The sequence below is a fragment of the Bombina bombina genome, chromosome 3 (assembly GCF_027579735.1).
Source record: "Bombina bombina isolate aBomBom1 chromosome 3, aBomBom1.pri, whole genome shotgun sequence".
NCBI classification, from domain to species: Eukaryota; Metazoa; Chordata; class Amphibia; order Anura; family Bombinatoridae; genus Bombina; species Bombina bombina.
The window spans coordinates 1,037,639,695-1,037,665,708 of record NC_069501.1 but is presented as its reverse complement, the minus strand read 5'-3'; the positions used below and the strand labels follow the sequence as shown (position 1 = coordinate 1,037,665,708).

The 26,014-nt window shown below is 32.7% G+C and overlaps 1 protein-coding gene across 2 annotated transcripts in view; it reads right to left on the bottom strand.

Annotated features, from left to right (window-relative positions):
- Window positions 1-26,014, bottom strand: part of COL2A1 (collagen type II alpha 1 chain) — a 53,461-nt gene that overhangs the window by 13,231 nt on the left and 14,216 nt on the right. For both annotated transcript variants that reach the window (XM_053708247.1, XM_053708248.1), the window contains 26 exons: window positions 24,539-24,592; window positions 24,301-24,354; window positions 23,420-23,473; window positions 23,025-23,078; window positions 22,741-22,785; window positions 21,861-21,914; window positions 14,080-14,124; window positions 13,804-13,857; window positions 10,563-10,661; window positions 10,059-10,103; window positions 9,791-9,889; window positions 9,342-9,395; window positions 8,780-8,887; window positions 7,278-7,331; window positions 7,051-7,149; window positions 6,102-6,155; window positions 5,257-5,355; window positions 4,649-4,702; window positions 4,309-4,362; window positions 4,150-4,203; window positions 3,209-3,262; window positions 2,910-2,954; window positions 2,266-2,364; window positions 2,038-2,145; window positions 293-346; window positions 111-164 (listed from right to left, as the gene is read on the bottom strand). In XM_053708247.1, coding sequence (XP_053564222.1) covers window positions 111-164; window positions 293-346; window positions 2,038-2,145; window positions 2,266-2,364; window positions 2,910-2,954; window positions 3,209-3,262; window positions 4,150-4,203; window positions 4,309-4,362; window positions 4,649-4,702; window positions 5,257-5,355; window positions 6,102-6,155; window positions 7,051-7,149; window positions 7,278-7,331; window positions 8,780-8,887; window positions 9,342-9,395; window positions 9,791-9,889; window positions 10,059-10,103; window positions 10,563-10,661; window positions 13,804-13,857; window positions 14,080-14,124; window positions 21,861-21,914; window positions 22,741-22,785; window positions 23,025-23,078; window positions 23,420-23,473; window positions 24,301-24,354; window positions 24,539-24,592 — 1,701 coding nt within the window. The remainder of the gene's footprint in view (window positions 1-110; window positions 165-292; window positions 347-2,037; window positions 2,146-2,265; window positions 2,365-2,909; window positions 2,955-3,208; window positions 3,263-4,149; window positions 4,204-4,308; window positions 4,363-4,648; window positions 4,703-5,256; window positions 5,356-6,101; window positions 6,156-7,050; window positions 7,150-7,277; window positions 7,332-8,779; window positions 8,888-9,341; window positions 9,396-9,790; window positions 9,890-10,058; window positions 10,104-10,562; window positions 10,662-13,803; window positions 13,858-14,079; window positions 14,125-21,860; window positions 21,915-22,740; window positions 22,786-23,024; window positions 23,079-23,419; window positions 23,474-24,300; window positions 24,355-24,538; window positions 24,593-26,014) is intronic.

Here is a 26,014-nt window from a genome sequence, read left to right as displayed (position 1 = left end):
AAAGTGGTGCACCTTAATATTAGTAATAAAACACATCATGATTACCAGTTATTAGTAGAAACATTGTATGCATTGTGTTGATATTGTGAAGTAAATAAATTGATACCAACCTTCTCACCATTAGGACCAGCAGGACCATGTGGACCAATTGGACCAGTCAAGCCCTAAAAGGAAAAATAAACATATAAAAAAAATTAAATCTAGATCTAATATTTTGTTTAGATAACATGAAAATCACATGGATAGATGCGCAGGTGTTATTATTTTATGTAGGTGGCATAATCAAACTTACTCTTGCGCCATCTTTGCCAGGAGCACCCTCAGGACCTTTCTCACCAGTGTCACCCTGTGTAAAAATGACAGAAGCAAATAAAAAAGAGTAATTTAATATAAGTATGTAAAAATAAGACAAATAATGATACTCTAACAAGCCCCTAGAGGCCTACCAATTAATAACATTCCTTTTTAAACATATAAAAAACAGCTACTTAAAGGGATATAAAACAAGTTGGGATAGAGACAAAATATACTTTAATTACTTTACTTGCAAATGTATACTGCAGTGCCTCGCCATTAACCCTTTCTTTTTAGTTTCTGAATTGTAATGCTCTAACTCCCCACACACATTTCCTTCTATGGCTGTATCTATATCTATTGTTATTTTGGTAGAATGTAAAAGTGCACAGGGATTATCTGCTGGAGCATGCCTAGAAGCTGTGAACCCAGTTGACATACAATGCCTGTGTCTAAATACTGATAATGGGGGGGGGGGGGGGGGTTGGCTTCTCCAGGCAGCTTAGCTATGTAATTCATTTTGCTTATTTTTTGAAAATTATTCTAAAATACTTGCCAGCAATTTTTAAACATTTTTTTTTTATGGAAAACTATTTTTAATTAATTAGCCCTTATAGGATATGCACATATTTCAACTGCCCATTTTAGCACCTGAATCATTTGCTAACTTATTGGTCACTCCTTATGAGAAATATTGTCATTATGCAGAACTTTAGGAAGTAACTCTATTTGGCTCATATCAACCAATCTATAAAGAGACCATCTAGTCAAACTTAATCTTACATGATTCAGATAGGGCATGCAATTTTAAACGACTTTCCAATTTACTTTTATCATCAAATTTGCTTTGTTCTCTTGGTATTCTTTGTTAAAAGCTAAACCTATGTAGGCTCATATGCTAATTTCTAAGCCCTTAAAGGCCGCCTTTTATCTCAGTGTATTTTGACAGGTTTTTTTATAGATAGATAGATAGATAGCGCTAGTTCAGGTGTGACTTATAGATAACATTGTGCTCACTCTCGTAGAGTTACCTAGGAGTAAGCACTGATTGGCTAAAATATATGTCTGTCAAAAGAACTGAAATAAGGGGGCTTAGATACAAGGTAATCACAGAAGTAAAAAGTATATTAATATAACAGTATTGGTTATGCAAAACTGGGGAATGGATAATAAAAGGATTAAAAATTCTGGAGTAGACTGTCCCATTAAAGGGACACTGAACCCAAAAAAATTCTTTCGTGATTCAGATAGAGCATGCAATTTTAAGCAACTTTCTAATTTACTCCTCTTATCAATTTTCCTTCGTTCTCTTGCTATCTTTATTTGAAAAAGAAGGCATCTAAGCTTTTTTTTATTCAGAACTCTGGAGAGCACTTTTTTATTGGTGGATGCATGTATCCACCAATCAGCAAGAACAACCCAGATTGTTCACCAAAAATGGGCCGGCATCTAAACTTACACTCTTGCATTTCAAATAAAGATATCAAGAGAATGAAGACAATTTGATAATAGGAGTAAATTAGAAAGTTGCTTAAAATGTAATGTTCTATCTGAATCACAAAAGAAAAAATTTGAGTTCACTATCCCTTTAAGTGATTATCTAATTATAAAACACCAGTTTGATTTTTTAGAATTGTATAATTCTTATCAATTATCACATTCTATATTACTTTTATCCTAATAGTATAACCAACCAAGTCCTGAGAATAACATATTTGCGAAATATGCAATTAATTTACTTACTCTGTCACCCTTTGCTCCGGGGATTCCGCTAGTACCTCTCTCACCAGGCATACCTTGAAGACCAGGAGGACCTTGAGCACCATTGGGACCAGATGGACCAGTTGCTCCCTAAAGATAAGAACAATGATGTGTAATTAACCAGTTTCCGTTTTAGCCATTTAGATTTTAAAAGCTGCTTTATTTTTTATTTTTTTTATGTTTTTTATTTATATTATGTAATAATCTTACCTTGGGACCATCAGTACCAGGAGTACCAGGAAGACCACGTGGACCTTGGAGACCTTGAGGGCCAGAAGAACCGCGCTCACCTGGGAAACCACGTTCACCCTACAAAGTAATGATACCATTGGTTATTCTACTACCAGTAAAAATGGAATATCCACATCAAATTATTATTTTTACTATACCTAATGTTACATCACTGTGTAATATGTTGGTGCTTTATAAGTAAAAAAATAATAATTTTTATTATTACTAGAAGGGCGCCTTCCTGGTTGGTTAAGTTTTATCATCTTTCATTCAGTGTTCTGCAAGCTCAGTAGCCTAGTAGTTCTATTTATAAACAGTAAAGTTATAGCTATTTGACTTTTTTATTTTGTTTTGTTAACTGGCAATATGGAGAATGAACATTGGTGGTGATACCACTGGGCATATGTGGTTTTAAATGTCAGAGAAAGTCCATTAAACTTGGGATTTTGGGAACCAGTAGTACAAATGCAATCTTATTATTTAGTATACATTTTTATTATCAAAGTGTTTTTATTTTTTTGCAGATTATTGAGATAGGTTAATAGCACTGTAGCCATTCAATATAAGAAATAAGAATGAGTTGATTAAATATAAAATTATTTATTCAAAAACATAAAACTTACTCTTGGACCAACAAGACCTGCTGCACCAGCTTCTCCGGGAACACCCTGAAATAATAAAAGCATACTCCAAATTATTTTTATATACACTATTAATAAACATTCAGCATCTTAAATGTTAAATATATATGTTAATTACAATAAATATATCTACATATTATTATAAAGACTAAACCCTGATAATGGTCCAATTGCTTTTCTTTATTATTTTTCCCTGTTTTTAATGTATTTGTTATTTAGACATTGCACTCAATTTAAAAAAAATGCATTATAAATTATTTAAAAATACAAACTTAACCCACCTGATCACCTGGTTTGCCACCTTCACCTGGAGGACCAGGGGGACCAGGAAGACCCTGAAATAGGACAAAAACCATGATGTATGATTATGATAAGGTCTTGCAGACTAGTAAAAATGAACTAAGATCCAGATTCAAATAGTAAACAACAGGAATTGTTTTTTAATATAGTAAAACTAAATGTGTAAATTTGTCGAGAGAGTAAATAATATAATATAAAAACCATATTAGAATCCATAAGTACATTTTTGTAGAATGTCTGAGACTGACTATCAGACATATATGACATAATAACTGAAAGCTAAATGACTAAATAGCTAAATATGCCGTATGGACTTGATGTTTTCATTGATTACAGCATATTAAGAAGTTTTATAGAACACCCCGTCTTTGCTAATCTAACATATTCATTATTAACAATGCAAATGCTCTTGGTATATAGGAGGGATTTTTTAAACACCATGAGTTGGCACAATTAACACAAAGTTGTGCATGCAGCAAGTTGACAGAGAAGTGATATAGTGTAGTAAAATAGGTAGTGACAGTGCTTAAAAGGGGTCACGATCCATGTGGCACATTTAGTGTATGCATGCATTGGATACTTGTAAAGCACAGCTAATCACCCGCAAGGGTCTCAAGGCGCTGCTCATTTTATCGACCTTGGAAGGATGAAAGGCTGAGTGGACCTCGCCAGGGATCGAACTTGCAACCCTTGGATTGCTACGGAGCTCAGCCACAGTGCCTTAGCATGCTGAGCTATCTGTCCGGCTTCAGTGTCAGTTTAAGACTGGTTAGCTGTGCTCTTAGGAAAGTGAAGAGAGATGGTAGCTAAACCAACTTAGTCTTCCAATCACTGCTTAAGTAGCAATGATACCCACAACATTAGTGTTACAAATACACATGGCTGATATTCATTGTGATGTGTAGTGGTGTCAATTACAAACCTGGAATCCAGACGGACCAGGAGGACCTTGTTCTCCTCTCTCTCCTGCAGGTCCCTATAGAGAAGTCATGATCATTAGTTTTACATAAAATCACTAGAAATATTGGTCATCTCTTTTTAATATGAAGCTTATAAACACTGAAGATAATTGATAACTTACAGCAGGACCATTTGGACCTTGAGAACCAGTTTCACCATCTTTACCAGGGAGACCCTAAAGGAGAGAACAAAAAAAATCTATATTATACAAATGAAAGATATTTATATAAAGATAAAAACTAAAAGTGCAATAATATATTTTGTTATTTTCATAGTTTTATAATATATATCCGAGATAAATTAGAAACCCATTATCCATTGTATTTTTTAATGACATAAATTTATTTTTTCATCAGGTATATTAATTTATTTAAGGGATTTGATGGTGAACCAGCAGATACACTCTTCCAGAAAATGTAAAACAATCTGATGATAATAATAAAAAATATATATATACTTACTCTCAGACCAGGAGCACCAACCAATCCTTTCTCACCAGGCTTGCCAGCTTCACCCTATTAAAAAGTTAAATTAAAAACAAGAACATGAATATTTCAATGAGATAGTGCATGATTTTTTTATTTTCATGCTGTGGTTTTTTTAATGAAAATAAATAAAAATGAATATATATATATATATATATATATATATATATATGATTATGTCAGGTGTAACCTTTTGTCTATTTGCTGCCCATTCAGCTTCCATATCTAAGGTTTGTTTTTCCTTTTTTGTGTAGATCAAATGTAAATGTTTTTGAACTTGTGGTTATTGTGGTTATCTTGCTAAAGAGATGCTTATTACAAGACTGTTTACTTAAAAAATGTAGGTATGTAAATTTAGTTTTCATTAATAACATTTACATAATGTATACATCAATCATGTCAGTGAATATTTTTGTGTGTGTGGCACTTGATATGAAAACCTTGGATACCCCAGATTTATACTTTTTACTTTTTACTATATATAGCTATATACAACATAAATGTATTGATGCAATAAATTGATATGGTGTTGAGGTTGTGTCTATGTAAATATGGAGTGTTGGGTAGATTACAAGATTTCTTACATTAGCACCCTTAGGTCCTGGGAATCCCATAACACCAGGCTGACCACGGGCACCCTGTGGGCCAGGAGGTCCAGGGCGGCCATCTTCACCAGCAGCACCCTGTAGTCAGGGAGACAGAGCCATCAATTACATCATATCATAAGAAACATGCATTTAAATTTTCCTGCAAATTACATGTTTTTAAATTAATTATATCAAGTAAAATAGCAAGTGTTTTAAACATGGTTGGCTTATTGATATTTGTCTGCATACTGATACACTAACATATTTAAAAATAAAATATTATCTGAAATAAAAGCCCTGTGTAAAAACATCATATCTTGACATGGTTCAGTTGCTATTTTCACAACCTATCAAACAATTAAGGAGCACTACTATAACCCCCCCCCCCTATAATGTATAATGTGTATTAAATGTATGTAAAGGTGACCATAACAATAGGCTGAGCCTGCAAGTAAAGCAGACTTCTAATGTTATCTATGTTAGGTATCTAAATTATAATTATGGCTGGGAGTTGAATGAGCACAGGGAGCTGTTTCAGATACAACATTTCCTCTCCCTCCTAACCCATACAGGGAGATTAATTAGTGCTATTTTCTCCTGAGTGCGTAGCTTTTCTATATAGAAAATGTTTGTTACTCATATTTTCAGTATAGGTGGGGAAACAACAAGCAAAAGTAGCTATATCAAATAAAGATAAATTATCTGTTTGCAAACAATTAAATACACTCCAGCAGGTAAAATTGACCATTGGGAACACATTAAAGGGGAGAACATTTTACAGTACAATTTTCCTTTAAGTAAATCATATGGAGAATAAAAGGATAGTAAAAATGTAAACTTACACTTGGACCAACTTTTCCTTGAGGACCAGCATCACCAGGGCGACCAGTAAGACCCTATAGAAAATAGAAGGGGGAGGAGTTACAAAAATGTTGACTTCATGTTGTCACAAAGCATCTTTAAACTTCAACTGGATTTTATGCGTTCTAAAGCATAAAACATAGGAAATAGTCCCTTTGTGTTACATAAATTAATCTCCAATGCTTGCAATGCTATATTCTGAAAAAGTATAACTGATAAAACAGAGTTCTTTGACAGAAATAAATGTTGGTTCTGTTTATGTAATTGGCTGCTACATTTTATGGAATGTTTGTCATGTTACATTTATCTATATGATATGGCAGGGAACTTAAACAATGCTCATGTTTTATAAATAATTGTGTTTAAATACTGTTATAATTAGGAATGGCCAATTGGTGGGCCTAGGCCACATCCCTCATGAACTAGTTTATGTAGCATCTAAGGGGAAAGCAAAATTAAGAGTCTGTACCATAGTTTCATGGTCTCAAGTAAAAAACAAAACTACAAATTTGTGCTTTGGGGAATTCTGGTGATGGACAAAGTGGCCACTTCCTCTAAAGGGGAGAATTTACCCTGCAACCTTACCTAAATCAGGGCTTGTGCCACAGAATATTTTTAGGAAATATATTATTATTATTACTGTGTAGCCATTAATTTATTTGCGGCTCTTGAGGCTTCTAAAATATTGCTCTGTGGCCCCTAAAGCTTCTATAATACTGATCAGTGACCCCCATTTGTTAGGAAGTGGCCCATCACTGATTTAAATTATACATTTTTTCATTATTGTACATACTTCAATATGAAACATTTCTAGTTGCTGAAATCATCTTTTTCTTTTTTTTTTTAATAGATAGAAAAGTATTAGGTCATGTTCCTCTTGCTCATTATTACAGATAAAAAAGAAAAGTTTGTGTATTTGGTTTTACTTACTCTAGCACCAGGAAGACCAGGCTCACCAGGACGGCCTGGATCACCATTAGAGCCTTTTGGACCACCAAGACCTGGAACACCACGTTCTCCAGGAGCACCCTATGAGGAGATAGAAGGAAACCATATTGTCATATCCATAGGTCATTTATATCATAATAGACTCTAACATCTCCCTTAGTACTCAAGGTAGGTATCAATGATTAATATGATTTGTGCCTTTTACTCACCTTAGGACCAGCAAGACCATCTTGACCAGGGAAACCACGGTTACCAGGAGCACCCTAGACAACATAAGAAGAAATATTACATAGGTTGTTATAAGGATATAAATATAAAGTAATACTATTGGAGAGATGCATTAAAGTCTAATGCATGTGTTACCTTAATGCTTTATGTCACTGCTATTATATAATTTATATTAGCTGTGACATAAATGCTAATATGCTATGAAGTCCATAATAATCATCTTATGGCTTATTTTGCTTTCAGTAAGTCTTATAAGTAAATTTAGGGTGAGAGCATGTAATAACTTTCCACTACTTGAAAAAAAACTTATCCAAGAGGTAATACTTTCAACTAACAATTCTATAGTTACTATGACACATGCAAAATGTTATATACAATAAATGTATATTCATATGAGCCTCTAAACTCTTGGTAAGGTGGTCACTCCTATTCAATCAATGCTAATTCTTTTTTAAACCTTAACATAACACCCACTTCATAAATAAGATTATATTGCTGCAGCACAGTATATGTAACAAGAATTTGCTACAAACTGTTAATATCACATCTGTGTGCATATATTCTAATCTAAGATTGGAAACTTCTGCATGCCCCTGGCACCAATTTTAGAGCATATATAGAAACTAGCTGGTGTGTACACACAGTGTAGGTGCATCCTTTATTGACAGTTGCATTTGAATGTTTTTTACAGTTAGACACTGCTAGTTCATGTGTTCCATATAGGTAACACTGTGCTCACTCCTGTGGAGTTATTTATGAGTCAGCACTGATTGTCTAAAATGCAAGACTGTCAAAAAAACTGAGATAAGGGGGCAGTCTGCAGAGGCTTAGATGCAAGGTAATCACAGAGATACAAAGTATATTAATATAACAGTGTTGGTAATGCAACACTAAGGAATGGGTAACAAAGAGATTATTTTATCAATCTTTTTAAACAATACAACTGTTCTAGTAGACTGTCCTTTTAATCATCTTCTTTATATGCACCAAGATCAACAGATGATACGTATATGTATAGACTGAGGATTTCGCTAGGATACACTAATCTTAGATAATAATATACATACTCTTAGTACTACAATTTCTAATAATAATACTGTATGGACAAGTTGTTACAAACATTATGCTGGGTTATATTAACTAATTTATTACATTGATTTTCTGTTCCTTTAATTTAAATCAGAACCAGCACAAAATAGTTTATGGGAAGGTCACATTATATATTTCTACAGGTTTATAAATAAATTTTGAATATCCAGAAGTGGATATTATAATCAGAACCCCTAAACAAAGATACTGGGTTTATACTAATGTGGTAAAGAAGATATTCTTGAATCGTGAATAAACAGATCAACCAATTAAAGAGGGTCGCTTATTCAGAGTAAATTCTGCATCAGAGCATTAGTTGCTAACTGCCCCTATAATATGACATTTTATATTAGTTTGTGAGTCCAACTATGTGTCTGTAACTATTATTACTTACTCTTTCACCAGGAGGACCAAGTGGGCCAGCAGCACCAGGTTCACCACGGGCACCTCTTTTACCTTCTTCACCAGCTGGGCCAGGAGCTCCCTGAGGACCTGATGGTCCCTAAACAGCAATGATACAAGTGTCACATACAAAACAAATCTTATCACCATATTTTGACATACAAAAGGATAATCCTAAACCATATAATACACTGGCAACCCAATGGCTATAATTTGTCCTTGGCAACTAAATGAATTTTAAAGAGACTTTTGATTAGGATGTTAATATGATCCTTTGGTAATATACAGAACCAAATATAATATTGATAATTACTTAATGTTAAATACATTTTAGACTTTAATATCTGTGTGTGAAGAAACATGCTAATGTCAGGAAGCATATATGCATATGCTAATATAATGGTAGTACAATATCTCATTTAAATTGTTTTATTTCTCTTGCATTGACTTAATCAGGAAACAATTATTATATCAATGTGTATGTCTATGTGCAGTGAGTAAGTATTTTAGTAATCTTTCAATATTATATTTAAAGAAAATGTTGGCATACTTACAATTTCACCTTTTGGACCTTGTTCACCCTTAAATCCTGCAATACCAGGGTCACCCTAAAACAACACAATAATGATCAGGTTTAACAATGTGATGGAATGTTACAGCCTGAGGCTATACTGTTAAAGGTTACATAAACTGGGTTATTAGACATGAAACTGCTGTCGACTATTGTTTGGAGCATATTTTAATATTTAAAAACTGGTATTAGAAATCAAAATCTCCATTAAACTTTAAGGTGATTGCTGATGTAGTTGTAGCTAACATGGTTGTTGGACAGGTCACTAAATTAGATTTTACCACTAAATTATTGTATATATAGAAGGCTAAGTATGTTTGATACACTTGCTATGTATATAAAATGAAGCACAAATATTTAGCTAGAGCCTTTCATTCTAGATTTGATAGCAAGTGGAGAGTGTTCTGAACTAACCCCTTATCCACAACTTACCGTCTGACCTTTGGGACCCAGAGGACCAGTAGCACCTTGAGGTCCTGGTGGACCACGTGGGCCGGGGAAACCAGGAGCGCCAGCAATACCAGGAGCACCCTAAAAATTAGATGAATTAGGAATCATGATTGCCTAAGTTTAAAAAACAGACAATAAATAGTTTCCAAAACATATCAATGTTTTTTTTTAACAATAAAGTCATATAATTAAATTCCTATATTGCCTATCAATTAAATAAAATGCTAATAATAACAAGTATATTACTTACAGTTGAACCTTTAGCTCCAGGAATACCATCAGTACCAGGGTTTCCCTAAAGAGGGAAAAAGTAAACATGTGGTTAATACAATACATTCAATATTTGTATATGGCTCATCCGAAACACAAGGCTAATAATAAATAAATGCTTCCTTAATATTCCTTTCAAGTAATTAATATATATTAATGGAGATGCTAACTAAAGGCTATTCAATACACATACTATAGTATTCAGTACACAAGTATACTACACACATTTGTCTACTTTAGTAATATTTATATCATGTTCTCACTGCCATTGAAGAAAAGAAAGAAGAAACAAAACAAAATAGCAATGCAGCCCTTCATGTGATAAAAGATAATATGTTAGTGGAATTTCTTCCAGTATATATCAGCAAATTGAAATGATCATTTATTGATATCTAGTTATTTCACTAATGTTTCAAAACTGGGGTCCATATATACATTTATGCTAGTGGTAGCTTTTCTTCCTTAAATATCTTATAACACTTACAGAAGCTCCAGAAGGTCCTGGAGATCCAGGTGTACCAGACTCTCCTCTAGAACCTTGAGCACCTTCAGGACCACGTGCACCAGTTGGACCAGCTTCACCCTAGTGGAAAGAAAAATATATTATAGATAGATTAGATAAATAGATAGATAGATAGATGATAGATAGATAGATAGATAGATAGATAGATAGATAGATAGCAAAATAGATAGATAGAGGACTCATTCAATATCATTTTGTACGTAGTGTTCATGTTGCAACAAGAACAAATATTAATAGAGCCTTCCTCAATAAATGGGACAAGGTTGATAGCATCACTTGCTCTTCCTACCCAAAAGCAGATCCCTATATCCCTTTTGCTCCTCTCCTCTCTTCTTGCAGCTGATGCTAACAGAATCCTATCCTACATATTGGAAACAAATTGTATACTAGCAGCATTAAAGGCAATTAATTTCCCTTTCTTTTTTTTTCTTTTTTATATTTGTTTGTGTTTTGCATCTTGCTTTGGTAAGGTTTGTTTTGATTTTATGTCATCTATGATTTCCTTGTTGAAAATAAGGTCTCAAAGTGAAGATAGAGTAGTGAACTCTGTTATTATTATTTTTTTAATATATTGTTTATATAATTTATCTTGGGCTCACTCCACAATTGTTTTGACACAATTGGAATGAATTATTGTCCATTTATAAGCGTCAAGTTTATGAGAATGTATTTAAGAATGTTTTGTTTATTATTGTCATTGTTTCTTCTCTTGTATGACCAACAATAATAAAAAAGAACAAATATTAATAACATTAGTGAAATGCAGCCATATTATGAAAAGCTGCATCATTTCTAAACAAGGTAACAGCCCACAGTATATGTTAATGTATTGATGTATTAATGTACTAAAGTAGTCTAAAATCCCTAAGTGTTTAAAATTCAACAATATTATTTTTACCCATGGTAATAGTCCATTTCTATTAAGTGCTACAAACAGCTAGCACTAGTATTATAATTAATAATTAGAAAAAAAAAAGTTAAGTTCATTTTATTATAATTCTATATCCAGGTATCCACATTGGGGTTTATCTTCTGTCCTTGAGTGTTGATTTTACTATTTTCAAAAAAAATAGATTGATTTTCTCTCTAGCACCATCTAGTGGAAAGCTATGGGCCTTGCACTTTTTTTTCAAAACGTGCTTCATTTAAAATTCACCAAGATGCAAACTACAGCTGTTACTTTTTATGTTTAAGATTTTTAACATTTTGCCTAGCATTTAAAATGTTCACTACCTCCATTTGTTGTAATATATTTGCTGTATGTAATAATAATAACAACAACAATCATCATCATCAATAATAATAATAATAATAGTTCTGATTTCTCTTGCCATTACATTTATTTTTTCATAAATGTTTTGGTAAAAATAGTAAAATGCAGTGTTAATGTGTGCACTAACTTCTGTGGCAGTTACATGGTTTCTGCAACAAAAACATTTCTCATTTTTAATGTTTTAGTGTGAATTAAAAAATATTAGTGCAAAAAAAGTGAAATAAGATGTTTTATGCTAGAATAAAATATATATCATAAAAAGTTTTTTACATCTTACTTTTTTATTTGTATCCATGCTTATTTCAGTTTGTTTGCTAAGTGTAGTAAAACTTGTGGCTTATATATTGTTAAAACTGAAGTCATATTATTGTTTTTTTATTTATGTTCCTCAAAACTACTTATTTTGGTTTGTATATTGCATTTTTTTAACAAGTGAAAACACTGATAGACTTTCCTGTCTTATTTTCACAATGGGTCTTGTTTATCTAAATTCCAAGCCGGAACCCTGAGGTGTCTGGTTACCATAGTGACTGCTTAAACTACACTCATGGGAATAAAAACCAAGAGCAAAAACAACACAGCTTCCTATTCATCTCCATTCTGAAACCTCTGTGGAACTCTCAAAGCTGCTTCATACATATTACACTTGCTCTGCTGTGGCCTTTGCCTGAACTTTTTTTTGTTTCCAACTGTTTTTGCCTAATCCTTTTAAGTGCTTAGTAAACATTTGTCCACTAGTAACAACAGGCTAAGTATTAGGACTTTATGTGCTTCTGAATTAATAACAAATTATGCGTAATACATACATGATTAATTCCTAATATAGTAAATAGTGATGTCTTTAACATAAGGGGACAGAAGTAAATCATTTCTGGTTCTACTTTATTTTTATTAAACAGGATTAAAGTGTGATTTCATTATTACGAATCAAAGTTTTCGCAATAAAACTAAAGCATGTTCTCTGTAGAACCCACATTTGTCTTTACTGAACTGTAAAATGAGCATGTTTTTTCCTATAAAAAGTGTTTTGTGTAAAATATGCACAATGTAAAATCCAATGAAAATGTTTATTATACAAAGGATGCAGTTTATGTGGCAGTGTTAGAGTAACCAGTCAGTTTATTAGGTTCTATGCAAAATGCTGTTAATTCAACCATTCCCCTAGGACTGGGTTCCCCAAAATGTATCCTTGAGGGCCTGAGACAGACCACATTTTTGGATTATCCTTGTTCATATGGAAATGTAAACACTGAGCCAATAACTGACCACATTAATGGTTAATTCTGGTTAATTCTAGATATCCAGGATAAATGTTGGACAAGCCCATTCTATGAGCAGAGTTTTTTACTGTATAGTCCTCCAATATATTGTGCGTATATGGAATTGTCTGAACTGCCGCTCAATAATCAGGATTTGGAATATACCTTTCCAACGTCTTATCTTTTAATTCTAAAGCATTAGTAGATAAATATTTGTTCCATTTCGTACTAATACTACTCTATGGTATATGTAGCTTAATTAAGGCCCCCTAGTGGAGAATATACTGCATTACCTTTAAGTCAGCAAAGTTAGCATAAATTTCATGTTGAGTTGCTCAGCTCTTTTTTATGTGAGTTATTTATATGAGTTAATTTACTAAAGAACTATGTTGTAACATCACTAAATAGAACTACTTCTGTTCTCAAGTTACATTATTAGTACAATAAGAAATGGACATGCTGCACTTTTGAAGTAAAAGCTGATTACTAAGATAAGATTAGATGACCACATTTCTTTTGTAAGTCAAGCAAGTCATGCAACTTGAGCCAAAAGTTTGATTTCAATGCATTACATCACATTTAGGGTTGTATTATAAATGTGTCTTATTTTAAAGAAACCAGACTAGCATGATATATAGATTGCCTAAAATTATTTCTTAAATTCACTTACCTTAGAACCAGGGGCACCAGGGAAACCAGGAGAACCAGCAGGACCAACTGGACCCTGTAAAAGTGAAAAAATAAGACAACTTAATCATGGGAGAATAGTTCTGCTTTCGTGAATGGATTAGACATTTTAAAAACATATGGTAAGGTAATATCAATTAGACAAAATGTAATATACTGATTTTGTATAAATAATTGTACAATCTTTTTAATTATAGTGTCCTTTTATTTTGTTGCATTGCATATGAAAGGTACAGATGGAATAATGAAGATTACTTACTGGGGGACCGGCAGGACCAGGAAGACCATCATTACCACGAGCACCCTGTAATAATAAAATGATATTGTTTATTTGTAAATAGCGCATGTTGCTCAGGTAAAAATATGAATACATTTTTGTATACTGATATGTACCAGATAAGAAATCCACATGTGTAAAATAAATCCTTTACTTAAATAAATGGATCTTCTTAAAGGGATATTGTAATGTAAAAATAAAATAATATACTTTGCTATGGTGAATACAGGATGTAAATAAAGAAAGAAAGAATAAGAAGTATAATATAATGACCTCCAAGCACTACCAATGATATGTATCTCTGGGATATTTGGTAATAATCCCCCCAGTTTTTCAAGGTCTAGAACTAGATGTATTGCTGCAGTTGTAACTGATTATATTTTGGAATATAACTCTAAAGGCAGGAAGATTAACCCTATTGATTTATGGTCTTTAGGGAACTTTATCGTTACTATGGGCTCTATTCACAAAGAGATACATTGCAGGTGAATTGTGGGTGATTTAATATCTTTAATTTACTATGCATTATCAATGGCCAACCCCAGTGAGAATCTCCCACAAGAAGAGCTGAGTTAGCTTTGCACAATGCATAGCTAATGCTGCATACAATTCACTTGCAATTCTCCTATATTAGGTGAATTGCACACAACATTAACTTTGCAATGTACAGAGTTAACTCAGCTGTTTTTGCAGGAGATACTCGCTGGGTTTGGCCCTTCATAATGCATATTTAATGGGGGAATTGAAATGTTTAAATTCACCAGCCCTTCACCTCTTAATGAACAGACCCCTATGTGTGTGTGTGTGCAACTGTGCATGCATGCAGAGCCAGAAAGACAGGCAAGTAGTTTCTACAATGCCCTCTAGTGGAGAATATGTTATATTACACAACCTGGAATCTGCATATGCATTAGGTTGCAAAAAATAGGAACTTGCTAGCTAAAACTATATAACTGATAAAGTCATAAGGTGGAAAGTAATCATCTGCCTTTGTATTATAACATGAACTTATTGACTAACAGGTGTTCAGTAATTCTAATTAGATAAACTTTCATGTTTTCCTTTAACACTGAATAGGAGCAACTCGCATTTAAAGTGTTTTTTTTTTTATATTTAATGACCCTGTGCTGAATAGATCTACTTTTCTTTGTCAGGTTTGTGGAAACTTGTCTGAATACTATATAAATAGCTCTTCAACACAAATGTCCTGAGACCTTTTATATAAATTTAAGCAGATTTTACTTTGTTCATGAAATGTATTTACAATGTATGATCACAGCTTTTTTCATCAGCTTGATAGCATTTGTGCTCAGTGCCCTATTAAATTACAATCACAAGCTCCAAAATATCCTTTTAAATTCTTTGTTCTTCACCTGAATGTATTTGACCTCAACTAATATTTTCTATACACATAATAAATGTTTACTTGGAGCAACAAATTATGTTAAGAGGCTTTAAAGGGACATAAAACTCAAACTTTTTATTTCATGATTCAGATATATCATACTATTTTAAAAATGTTTCCAATTTACATATGTTATCAACACTAATTTGTTCTCTTGGTATCCTTTGTAGAAAAGCATGTAAGTAGGCTCAGTAATGTGCACATGTCTGGAACAGTTTTGCAAGAATACTTTTAACAGTGTTATCAATTTGCAAGGGCACTAGATGGCAGCAGTGTTTGCCAAATAGTGCCCCAGACATATGCACACAACCTAACAAAGCAAATCTGATTGTAGCAATAAATTGTAAACTCTGTTAAAATTATGATTTTAATGATAGTTTTGTCACTATTTAATATATATATATATATAATTATTCATATATTTTTTTATTTATTTATTGAATTTATAATCAAATTCAATATTTCTGACATTAAAGGGATATTAGAGTATTTTTTTAAATATTAAAGGGACATTAAACCCAAAATATTTCTTTCATTATTCAGATAGAGAATACAATTTTAAAAAAGTGTCCAATTTACTTCTATTATCAAATTTGCTTCCTTCTCATGATATTCTTTGCTGAAGAGATACCTAAGTAGGTAGTGTGCACATGCCTGAAGCACTACAGGAAATAGTGCTGCCATCTAGTGGTCTTGCTTATGTATAACATTGTTGAAAAAATACTGCTATATAGTGCTGCAGACACATGCACACTCCTGAGCTTATATCATTGTGTTTCAACAAAGGATAACAAGAAAATTAAGAGAATTTGATAACAATCAAAATACACTAGAAAGTGTTTGATTCTGCATAGTTAAACATTTTAGGTCAATCACAATCATCAAATTATTTTCAACAAAAAAATCACCATTTATGTCTATGGGTATTTTTGTAGATAAGTAATTTGATAAGTTTTTCTAACAGATTGTAATTAACCCCTTTATGATGAATGCAATGTCCCTTTAATTTGCTTTAATCGGTTCTTTTTTTAGAATTGCCATCTTTATAAAACTCATAACAATGCAGATGATATTTTAAAACTAAATAATAAAGATACATCACATTGTCTTATATGTGTTTTATACATTATAACAATTGTTTTACATATTACTGGCATTTAGCAGCTCACTTTCATATACAACTGGATTTCTGGGAAGGCCTTTAGTATGTATTGTATACAATTTGTATTTAGTGCAGTAAAATGTCTATGGGTAGGAAAAAAGGATAAATATTTTCCTGATTAAAATTAAGAACAGAATAATATCAATAGTATTTATAGCCGGCTGAATTCTGTCACCTCTTTCTAAATTATACATTGGTTAAATCAGTAACTGAATGTGAATTGCTTAAGGGTTTGCTTTTCGCACCACATCTTGGAAGTGTGGAATGTGCACAGGAGATGAGAACATCTGACCTGTAAGTGGTTTGTCAAACATTTAAGCTTAGAAATAACTCTCAGACTAATAAGGATCCTATTGTACAGTCCTGCAATGCCAACTGAGAACGATAATGTAACCTGACAGTGCTAGAGCGACTGGATATTCCTTCTGTGTTTAGCGCACATGAGCCGGTATAAGTTAATATTGTAACATTTACCTGGTCTAGTCCACCTTAAAGGGACATGAAACACAACATTTTTCTTTCATGATTCAGCTAGAGCATACATTTAAAAAAAACAAAAAAAACTTTCCAGTTTATTTCTATTATCAAATTTGCTTCATTCTCTTGGTATTCTTTTGTTAAAGAAGCAGCAATGCACAACTTGGAGCTAGCTGAAAATATCAAGTGAGCCAATGACAAGAGGCATATATGTGCAGCCACCAATCAGCAGCTAGCTCCCAGTAGTGCACTGCTGCTCCTCAGCCTATCTTAGTATGCTTTGCAACAAATGATACCAAAAGAATTAAGCAAGTTAGATAAAAGAAGTAAAATGGAAAGTTGCTTAAAACGGCATGCTCTGTCTTTATTTTGGATTTTACTGTCCCTTTAAATGTTGACTACCATGAGTGTAAAATGGGAATTGGTAAAATTGGCTCATTGAAATGTATGATATTTTGTTAATGACCATGTTCTGAATAAAGCAGCATTTACTTGCCAGGCTTACAGAGATGGGCTTCTCTCTTTCACATGGATAATGTTGTTGTACAATGTCCTTTTATACCTCCAATAGTGGGAGATATAATGAGACACAAATATGGACTTCTTGTTAATTCCCTGGACCCTGAGATTGTAATATAAAATGTTTAGTTATGTATAACAAAACAACTTTGCAATATACTTTGATCATTTCTTTTGCCCACTTTTCATGCAATTCTTAAAGTTGGAAATTACCACTGCAAATTTATCACGGCTAACCCTGCTACATATCTTTACCTTATTGGCTTTGACAACTGCAAACAATTTGCTTTATACTAACTTAATGCAACCTGATACTGATACCTCCAAATAAGGGAAGTTTGGTTGTTGAAAATCAATTCTAGTATACAAGATGCTAAATTGTTTTAAAAATGTTTAGACTTGGCTGCCATTTTATTCCATAGCAAGACAACAGAAGTGTATTGTAACTAAAATGTGTTTACTGCCTCTTTAAAGGGACACTCCAGTCAAAATTTAAACTTTCAAGGTTCAGATAGAGCATACAATTTTAAACAACTTCCCAATTCACTTCAATCATCTAAATGTGCACTATATATTTATATGCACACTTTTTGAGGCACCAACTCCTACTGAGCATGAGCAAGATTCACAGAATGTATATATATATATGCATTTTGTGATTGGCTGATGGCTGTCATATGATGTAGTGGAAGAGGAAATTGAACGAACTAACATTTATTAGAATGAAATCTACTGCTCATTTAAAATTCAAAGTGCTTTTGTATTGTCTTTTTTACTATGCATTAACTGATTATGCAATTCTACCGTGTTTAGTGGTTATTTAACAGATATTCAGTGATATTACTTCACTGAGAGAATTGGGATTTCCCACTTCAAATTATAACCACAAATAACTTTAAGACCATTTTATTATTAAAACTACAGTCTCTCTTAGCTGAAATAGCAAATAATTTCTACTATGCTCAACATCTAGAAATGGGCCTGCTGGGAAAAAAAAAATCTTGACATTGGTGGAAAATAAATAGTAGATTTGTGGTTTATTTTACTATTACCAAGATATAACATGGCAGCTGTGAGCCAAGGTGAGCTATGATGGAATGTTGGAGACAAGCCTAAACAGAAATGATTCTTCCATTCACTGTACAGAGTAAAATATGCTGCGCTTACCTGGAAGCTGCAGGGGATTAAGGTGGTTTTGATCTGTTTACTAAAATAATAGCTTACACAATAGTTTATTTTACTCAAATCTATTAAAATAACTATGTGGTTTTGTATTATATTTGCTTAAGGAATTATATTGACTTGTAGTAATAAAAAAGAGTGGTTGTACTTGGGTAAAAATCAAGCAGAAGTTAAACTAATTTAAAGTCCCTGTCTTTCTCAGGCACTGATGCCCGTATGATGGTACTAGTCTGCACATGCACAAAGCATTTGTGAATTAAAGAGCACCATAATCCTTATTTCACACCCTTAACTTAAGTCATGTCAGATTTCCCCCACAGATGTAACTTGCTTCAAAGACAAATTCACATGTAAAAAAAAAGATCTTTCTGGTGTCTGCCAAGAAAAGAACAGCTAAAATAACAACCCACTTCTGTTCCTGATTCTAGGACCAAAATGGGATTTTCAAAGGATACAATGCATTCTAATTTGTTTTAAGGAAACACCACAAGGTATTTAAAGGGATATTAAACAGCAAAAACATACTGGCGATAATGATGAATTCAAAGAAAATATTATATTAGTAGAGTAGATATAAGTGTAAAACTGTAGTTTCTATAAAGAAATAGGGGCTCCCATGTTTGAACTAGTTTTCTATTTTTCACTGTCTTCTGCTGAGAATTATAGACAGATATAAATTAGGCAATAAAATTGCTTTTGTGCAAACAAGGCTGTGTGGAAACCCTGTTAGATAACATCCTTTTTACTGCAATTATTTAGCCAAACTCCGCCCACCATTTACCTTATTTGTAGGAGCCAATCTGGGCTTTTGTCAGCAGATTAAAGGGCTAGGCCCTGGCTATTATGTTGGTAAAAAGTGCATTGTTTAGCAGTTGTTATCTCAAAAAGCCAATTAGGGACAGAAATGTAACATAGCTAGCCTTAGGAAGTCAGCAGTGAGCAGTTTAAATTCTGGGAACTACATGAAAAGGGGGGTAAATAAATAATGAAAGTATAGTTGTTTCATTATGCAGAACTAAATATGTTATACAAAAATATCAAGGTGTTTACTGCCCCTTTAATAAACTAATAAGTGACAATTTTGATACATAAAACAAGAAATAATGAAATGCTCTAATGCGTTACAGCTTTTTAAAGGAACATGAAACTCACATATTTCTCTGTTCCATCAAAAAAGAGAATGTTTCAAAATGTATTACAGTACTTTCTGTTTTGAAAAAATGTTTGTTCATGTGTTGAATAAACCAACTGTTATGCCTGGGAGTTGTCCCTATCTGCCAATGAGAATAACCCAAATGCACACAATTCTGCACTTCCTGTTAGTTCAACCTTAAATCTATATGGTCTTTACTTTTTCATACAAGGGATATTTTAACAGCTGTTCTTTCATATACATCTTGGAATTTTTTGAGTAATATGTCCCTTTAATAAATGCAGAAATGTTTGTGAATAACAATGGCATCAGTCAGCCTTTAGAAAATATTTTCAAATGATTTATCTACAAAAAATCTTCTTAGAATTTGATGGTGAATTTTGTAGGAAAAATCATTAATTAAAGGGACATTAAACCCAATTTTTTTCTTTCATGATTCAGATGGAGAATACCATTTTAAACAACTTTCTAATTTACTTCTATTATCTAATTTGCTTCATTCTCTTGATATTCTTTCCTGAAAAGCATATCTAGATAGGCTCAGTAGCTTCTGATTGGTGGCTGCCCATAGAGGCCTCATGTGATTGGCTCACCAATGTGTATTGCTATTTATTTAACAAAAGATATCTAAATAATGAAGCAAATTAGATAATAGATGTAAATAGGAATGTTGTTTAAAATTGTATTCTCTACCTGAATCATGAAATATTGTTTTGGGGTTTAATGTCCCTTTAAAGTTTTCTGCAGAATTTTAATCGACCCCTATGTGTTTAATCTCCACAAGTAGAAAGTAAAATACTGCTCGAAAATAAATATATGCAGAAATGTTCTGTACATGATTGTGTCAGCAGAGGGAGATTAATCTATTTTACCTCATTGCTGGAGTTAAACACATAATCAAGCCTTTATGCAATAATAAATTATTCTAACACATTAAAGGTACATGAAACCCCAAAAAATAATTTAATGATTCAGATAGAGAATGCAATTTTAAACAACATTTCAATTTACTTTTATTATCTATTTTGCTTCATTCTTTAGATATCATTTGTTGAAGAAATAGCAATGCACATGGATGAGCCAATCACACAAGGCATCTATGCGCAGCCACCAATCAGCAGCTACTAAGCCAATTTAGATATGCCTTTCAACAAAGGATATCAAGTTAGATAATAGAAGTAAAATTGAAAGTTGTTTAAAATTACATGTTCTTTCTAAATAATGAAAGAAAAAAAATTTAATTTTATTTTGTATTATTTTGCTCTGCAATGATACTGAGCATATATCTCAAGAGTCACTGCTTATACTGCTCTAAGTAATCATCTGGTATAATAGCTAGTTTAGGCAATTTTTATGCATTTTGAACGAAATCTAAGCATTAGTTTGCAAAGCAAACTGAACCAGTGTGTAAGGATTGGAGAGTTTACAGGATGCTGGTATCTTAGGTGCCCAAGGGAAATAAATAACACCTACATAGCATTTCTTATATTTCCTTGCATTTTGTATTGGTCTAATACACTCCTCTATTGCTTACAGCTTTGGATGCATATTAGTTAGATGCATTGTAATCCACTTGTAGTTTGTACCTACAGTAAGGATAAATCTCATTGTTCGGACTAATTACTGCATTCTAACATAATTGGTCATAAACAAAGTGATTGCTCATACTGTTTTCATTCATTTTTCCTGAGTGATATTCATGTATATTTATAGATGAGAGTTTACAAAATACGGTGTAAATTTAGGAGCAGTTTGTTGTGTGGGTTAGGTTATATAAGGCGCAATGACCAATACAATGTCATATTTTACATGTATAAAACATTGATAAGGTGTCTTGTGTAGTTTAGGACATTTGTAATACTTACAGCAGCACCAGAAGCACCGGGACGTCCTCTCTCACCGGGAAGACCACGTGGACCCTAAATATAATGTTAAACAAATCAGTAAGCATCGTTCATATAGTCTATCTAAAGACAAGTCATTTATAATCACAGAATAATTGCTAAGCATAAACTTTGCCCATATCATTCAAAGAAAAGATTAGTCTGAGAATCACATGTAGATGTATTTTTAAAGTTGCATTAGCTGTTTAAATATTGACAAAATAAGTGTAAAGTTCTAGTGTCTATAAAAACAATGGGCGCTGCCATCTTGTAACTTAAGTTACTTTCTCTGCTGTGGCCAATTAGGGATAGTTATAAATAGGTCACTAAAGTGTGCAGCCAATGGCTGTGTGGAATATAACTGTTTTTCACTTCCATTTCTATCAGGGACTGAAAAGCTCAACATTTCAGAATGGAATTACTGGGAAAGGGGACAAAATAAATAATTAAACTATATTGCAGAGTTTTTATATATCTTATTATTATTATTATTATTATACTTTATTTATAAAGCACCAGCATATTCCACAGCGCTGTCCATGGGTACAATTCATTTAAATAAAACAATGATATAAAACTTGTAGGAGAGAAGACTACATTTTACAAACACATACAGGAGGAATTAAGTTCCTGTGAGAACTTACAATCTATACACACTTTATCATTTTATATTACCATCTCAAAGTGTTTAATGTCCCTTTAAGGAACAGTTAGCTTCACTGTCAATTCAAACTGCTTTAATGTAGCTTTCTATCAAGCAGGAAACATATTTTGAACACATTTTCTACTCTTTCGTATGCATTAATATATATTACTTTATCTCCTCTTTCACCATGTATTATAACAACACGTTTCTACTTACCATTGGACCAGGAGAACCTGCTTCACCAGCAGCTCCGCTTTCACCCTATAACATTAGACGAGACAAATGAAAATATAAGGATATTTTATAGAAATGCATTATCAGTCTTGGCACAATGATTTTAGACTACTATTGCATTAATATTAACATATGTAGACTGAGTTACAGTCCTGAACAGCAGAAGTAAAATAGATTTATCTTTCTGCTTCTTTTACAGCCATAGTATTGCATTATGTTACTTTTCTTTGAACTTTTAAAGGCCTAAAGAGAAGAACATAGTTTACCTTGGCACCTGCAGCACCCCCTTCACCCTTGGAACCATCTAAACCTGGGTAACCCTGCATGAGAAGGAACAAATATATTAGTTAGATGTAAATAACTAAATACGAACATTCTATAAACAATTCAATTCTAATTCTAAATATAAACTAAAAAAAAGAGAGAGGGGAATTGATATAAATTAATAGAACTCCAGTTAATTAACAAGGACTGTATTAAAATATAAGATACCAGGATTATACTGTGATTAAGCAAACTATTGCTCCTCCCCCAATAAAACCAACAATGAAAGGAACAAAAGTATTTTTCAATCTGTAACTAGCTTGGTGCTAATTATAATTTGTAAAATGACAGGGAATAAAGAAAATGTTCTTCTGATTGATAAAATATTTGAACAAACCCTGTGTCCTTTCACTCCGGGAAGTCCAGGAGTTCCGGGGAATCCTCTTGCACCCTGGGAAAAAAGAGACCTCATTAGCGGAACTGTATGTCAAGTGGAAATGAAACTGCAGTTACCGTGTTACAATGATCAACTTACTATTCTTTCTATGATAAAATAATTATGTAATCTCCTATAGTTTTCGTTTTGTACAGACCAATGATCACTTATTTTTGTTACTGCACTTTTATTATTATTATATTTATATAAGAAGGCAGGCAATAGCACAATAAGATATTTGTGGGCTAATGTTATTTTATTTCTATATTATTATTTAGCATCATACATATATATATATGTATGAACATTATCTAATTACTTATATCTGGAACATTATCTAATTGTTTGAGCTGTCTAAGATCTGATATAATTTAAAGGAACACTAAAATCCGAATTAAACTTTCATGATTCAGATAGAGCACACAATTGTAAACAACTTTACAATTTACTTTCATTATCTAAATGTGCATAATATTTTGTTATGCAGACTTTGAGGCATCCAGCTCCCACTGAGCATGTGTAAGAATTCACCAAATATATGTTTATGCATTTTGTGATTGGCTGATGGCTGTCACATGGTGCAGTAGGAAGTAAAATGGAACTAACTAAAATTTGTCCGAAAAAATATTTACTTCTCAATTCAAACTAAGTGCTTCTGCGTTGTCTTTCCATGCATTTATTGATTCTGCTATTCTGCTGTGTTTAGCGGTCCTTTAAATTGGAAACTGAATTACTACACATTGCTAACATACATTTTGTTGTGTTTTCATTCTACTCAATGGATATGCCAATGTGATACTTATATAAGGAGTAGTTATTGGTTAAAATCAGCTTTTCTTTACCTGAGGTCCTGGAGGGCCACGTTCACCAGATTTGCCAGGTTTGCCAGCTTCACCCTAAAACAAATAAGAAAACATTACTTTCATTTGTACAGTGATATGATAGTTTGTGCTACATAATTTGTTATTTGAGACCCCTTGGTCAACCAAAGTTTAAAATCATTTAAATACTGTCCTTTAAAACATCATTGCTAGGTAGGTTAAATTATACTTTAATTTGATAGTTGAAAATGAAACTTACATCATCACCGGGCTTTCCAGAAGGACCAGGAGGGCCACGAGGACCCATAGCACCCTATAAAAGATAAAACATAAAGAAAATATTAGTTACTGTCAAAAGTTTATTTTCAGCAATACTGTATCTCTGCTGACAAAGACATATTTTGCAAAACTATAAACTGCTTATTCATAAAGGCAGCACACTACCCGCGTCAGTTCAAGTAGATTTGGCAAAAAAATGGCCGACTTTCTAACACAAGAGCAAGCTAGCTACCCAGAAAACACTGACTACAAACCAACTTGGGAAATCCAGGCAACTCTATGCCTCATATTGGTGATGTTGCATGGTCTTAATTTAGTCATCAGGTTAATAAACACCACAAGCTCTACTTGTGTCACAGTGACAAAACGCATGTGCCAGTTTTTAAGATATTTATTTTTACAGGGAAAGAGGATTTAGTAAAATTATTAAATTTGAATGGGTTGTAAAGTATTTTTTAAAAGTTAATGAAACCATCTTGATCTGTTACAAGATGGGTGAAGTTGAGCAGATGTATTACAGCCAATCAAAATCACGTTAACTTCTCAGTTTAAGTCTGTTCCGATAAAAAGTCAGCTTTTTTTATTTGTGTCTTTTTGTGGTTAGTGTAACTTTTTGGATGATATGAAGCTCCAGCCTAAAGCCAACTTCATGCAAGTTTTTCAGACTACATTTTATTTTAAGAACAAAAAGTCAACATGAAAGACTGACTTTTTTAAATATATGTAATTGTGTGTTTGTTAATCCTAATGTTACAATACTTGTAATAGTTGATTATGTTAGCATCTTTTGCATATTGATTAAACCATGCATGTGGTTTACTTTCAATCATTTTAGCAAGATATATGTAAGAATATAATTATAGTGTTTGTAAAAGAAATGTAATTTGCCTGCAACTCAGACAACTAAATACACAGTCAACAATATCTGTATCACATGGGATGTATAGACAAATAAGTTTGATGGACTTAAAGGGACACTGAACCCATTTATTTTTCTTTTGTGATTCAAATAGAGCATGCAAATTTAAGCAACTTTGTAATTTACTCCTATTATCAATCTTTCTTCGTTCTATTGCTATCTTTATTTGAAAAGCTTTTCTTTTCTAAGCTTTTTTTGTTTCAGGACTCTGGACAGCACTTTTTTATTGGTGGATGAATTTATCCACCAATAAGCAAGAACAACCCAGGTTGTTCACCAAAAATTGGCTGGCATCTAAACTTACATTCTTGCATTTCAAATAAAGATACCAAGAGAATGAAGACAAATGTATAATAGGAGTAAATTAGAAAGCTGCTTAAAATTGCATGCTCTATCTGAATCATGAAAGAAAAAAACATTGGGTTCAGTGTCCCTTTAAACACTTTACTTATTGTTGAACTGTACTTGACAGTGTTCCAGCCAATCATTTGTTTATATTACATGGAGGAAATTCAACAAAGATACATAAAAGTATTT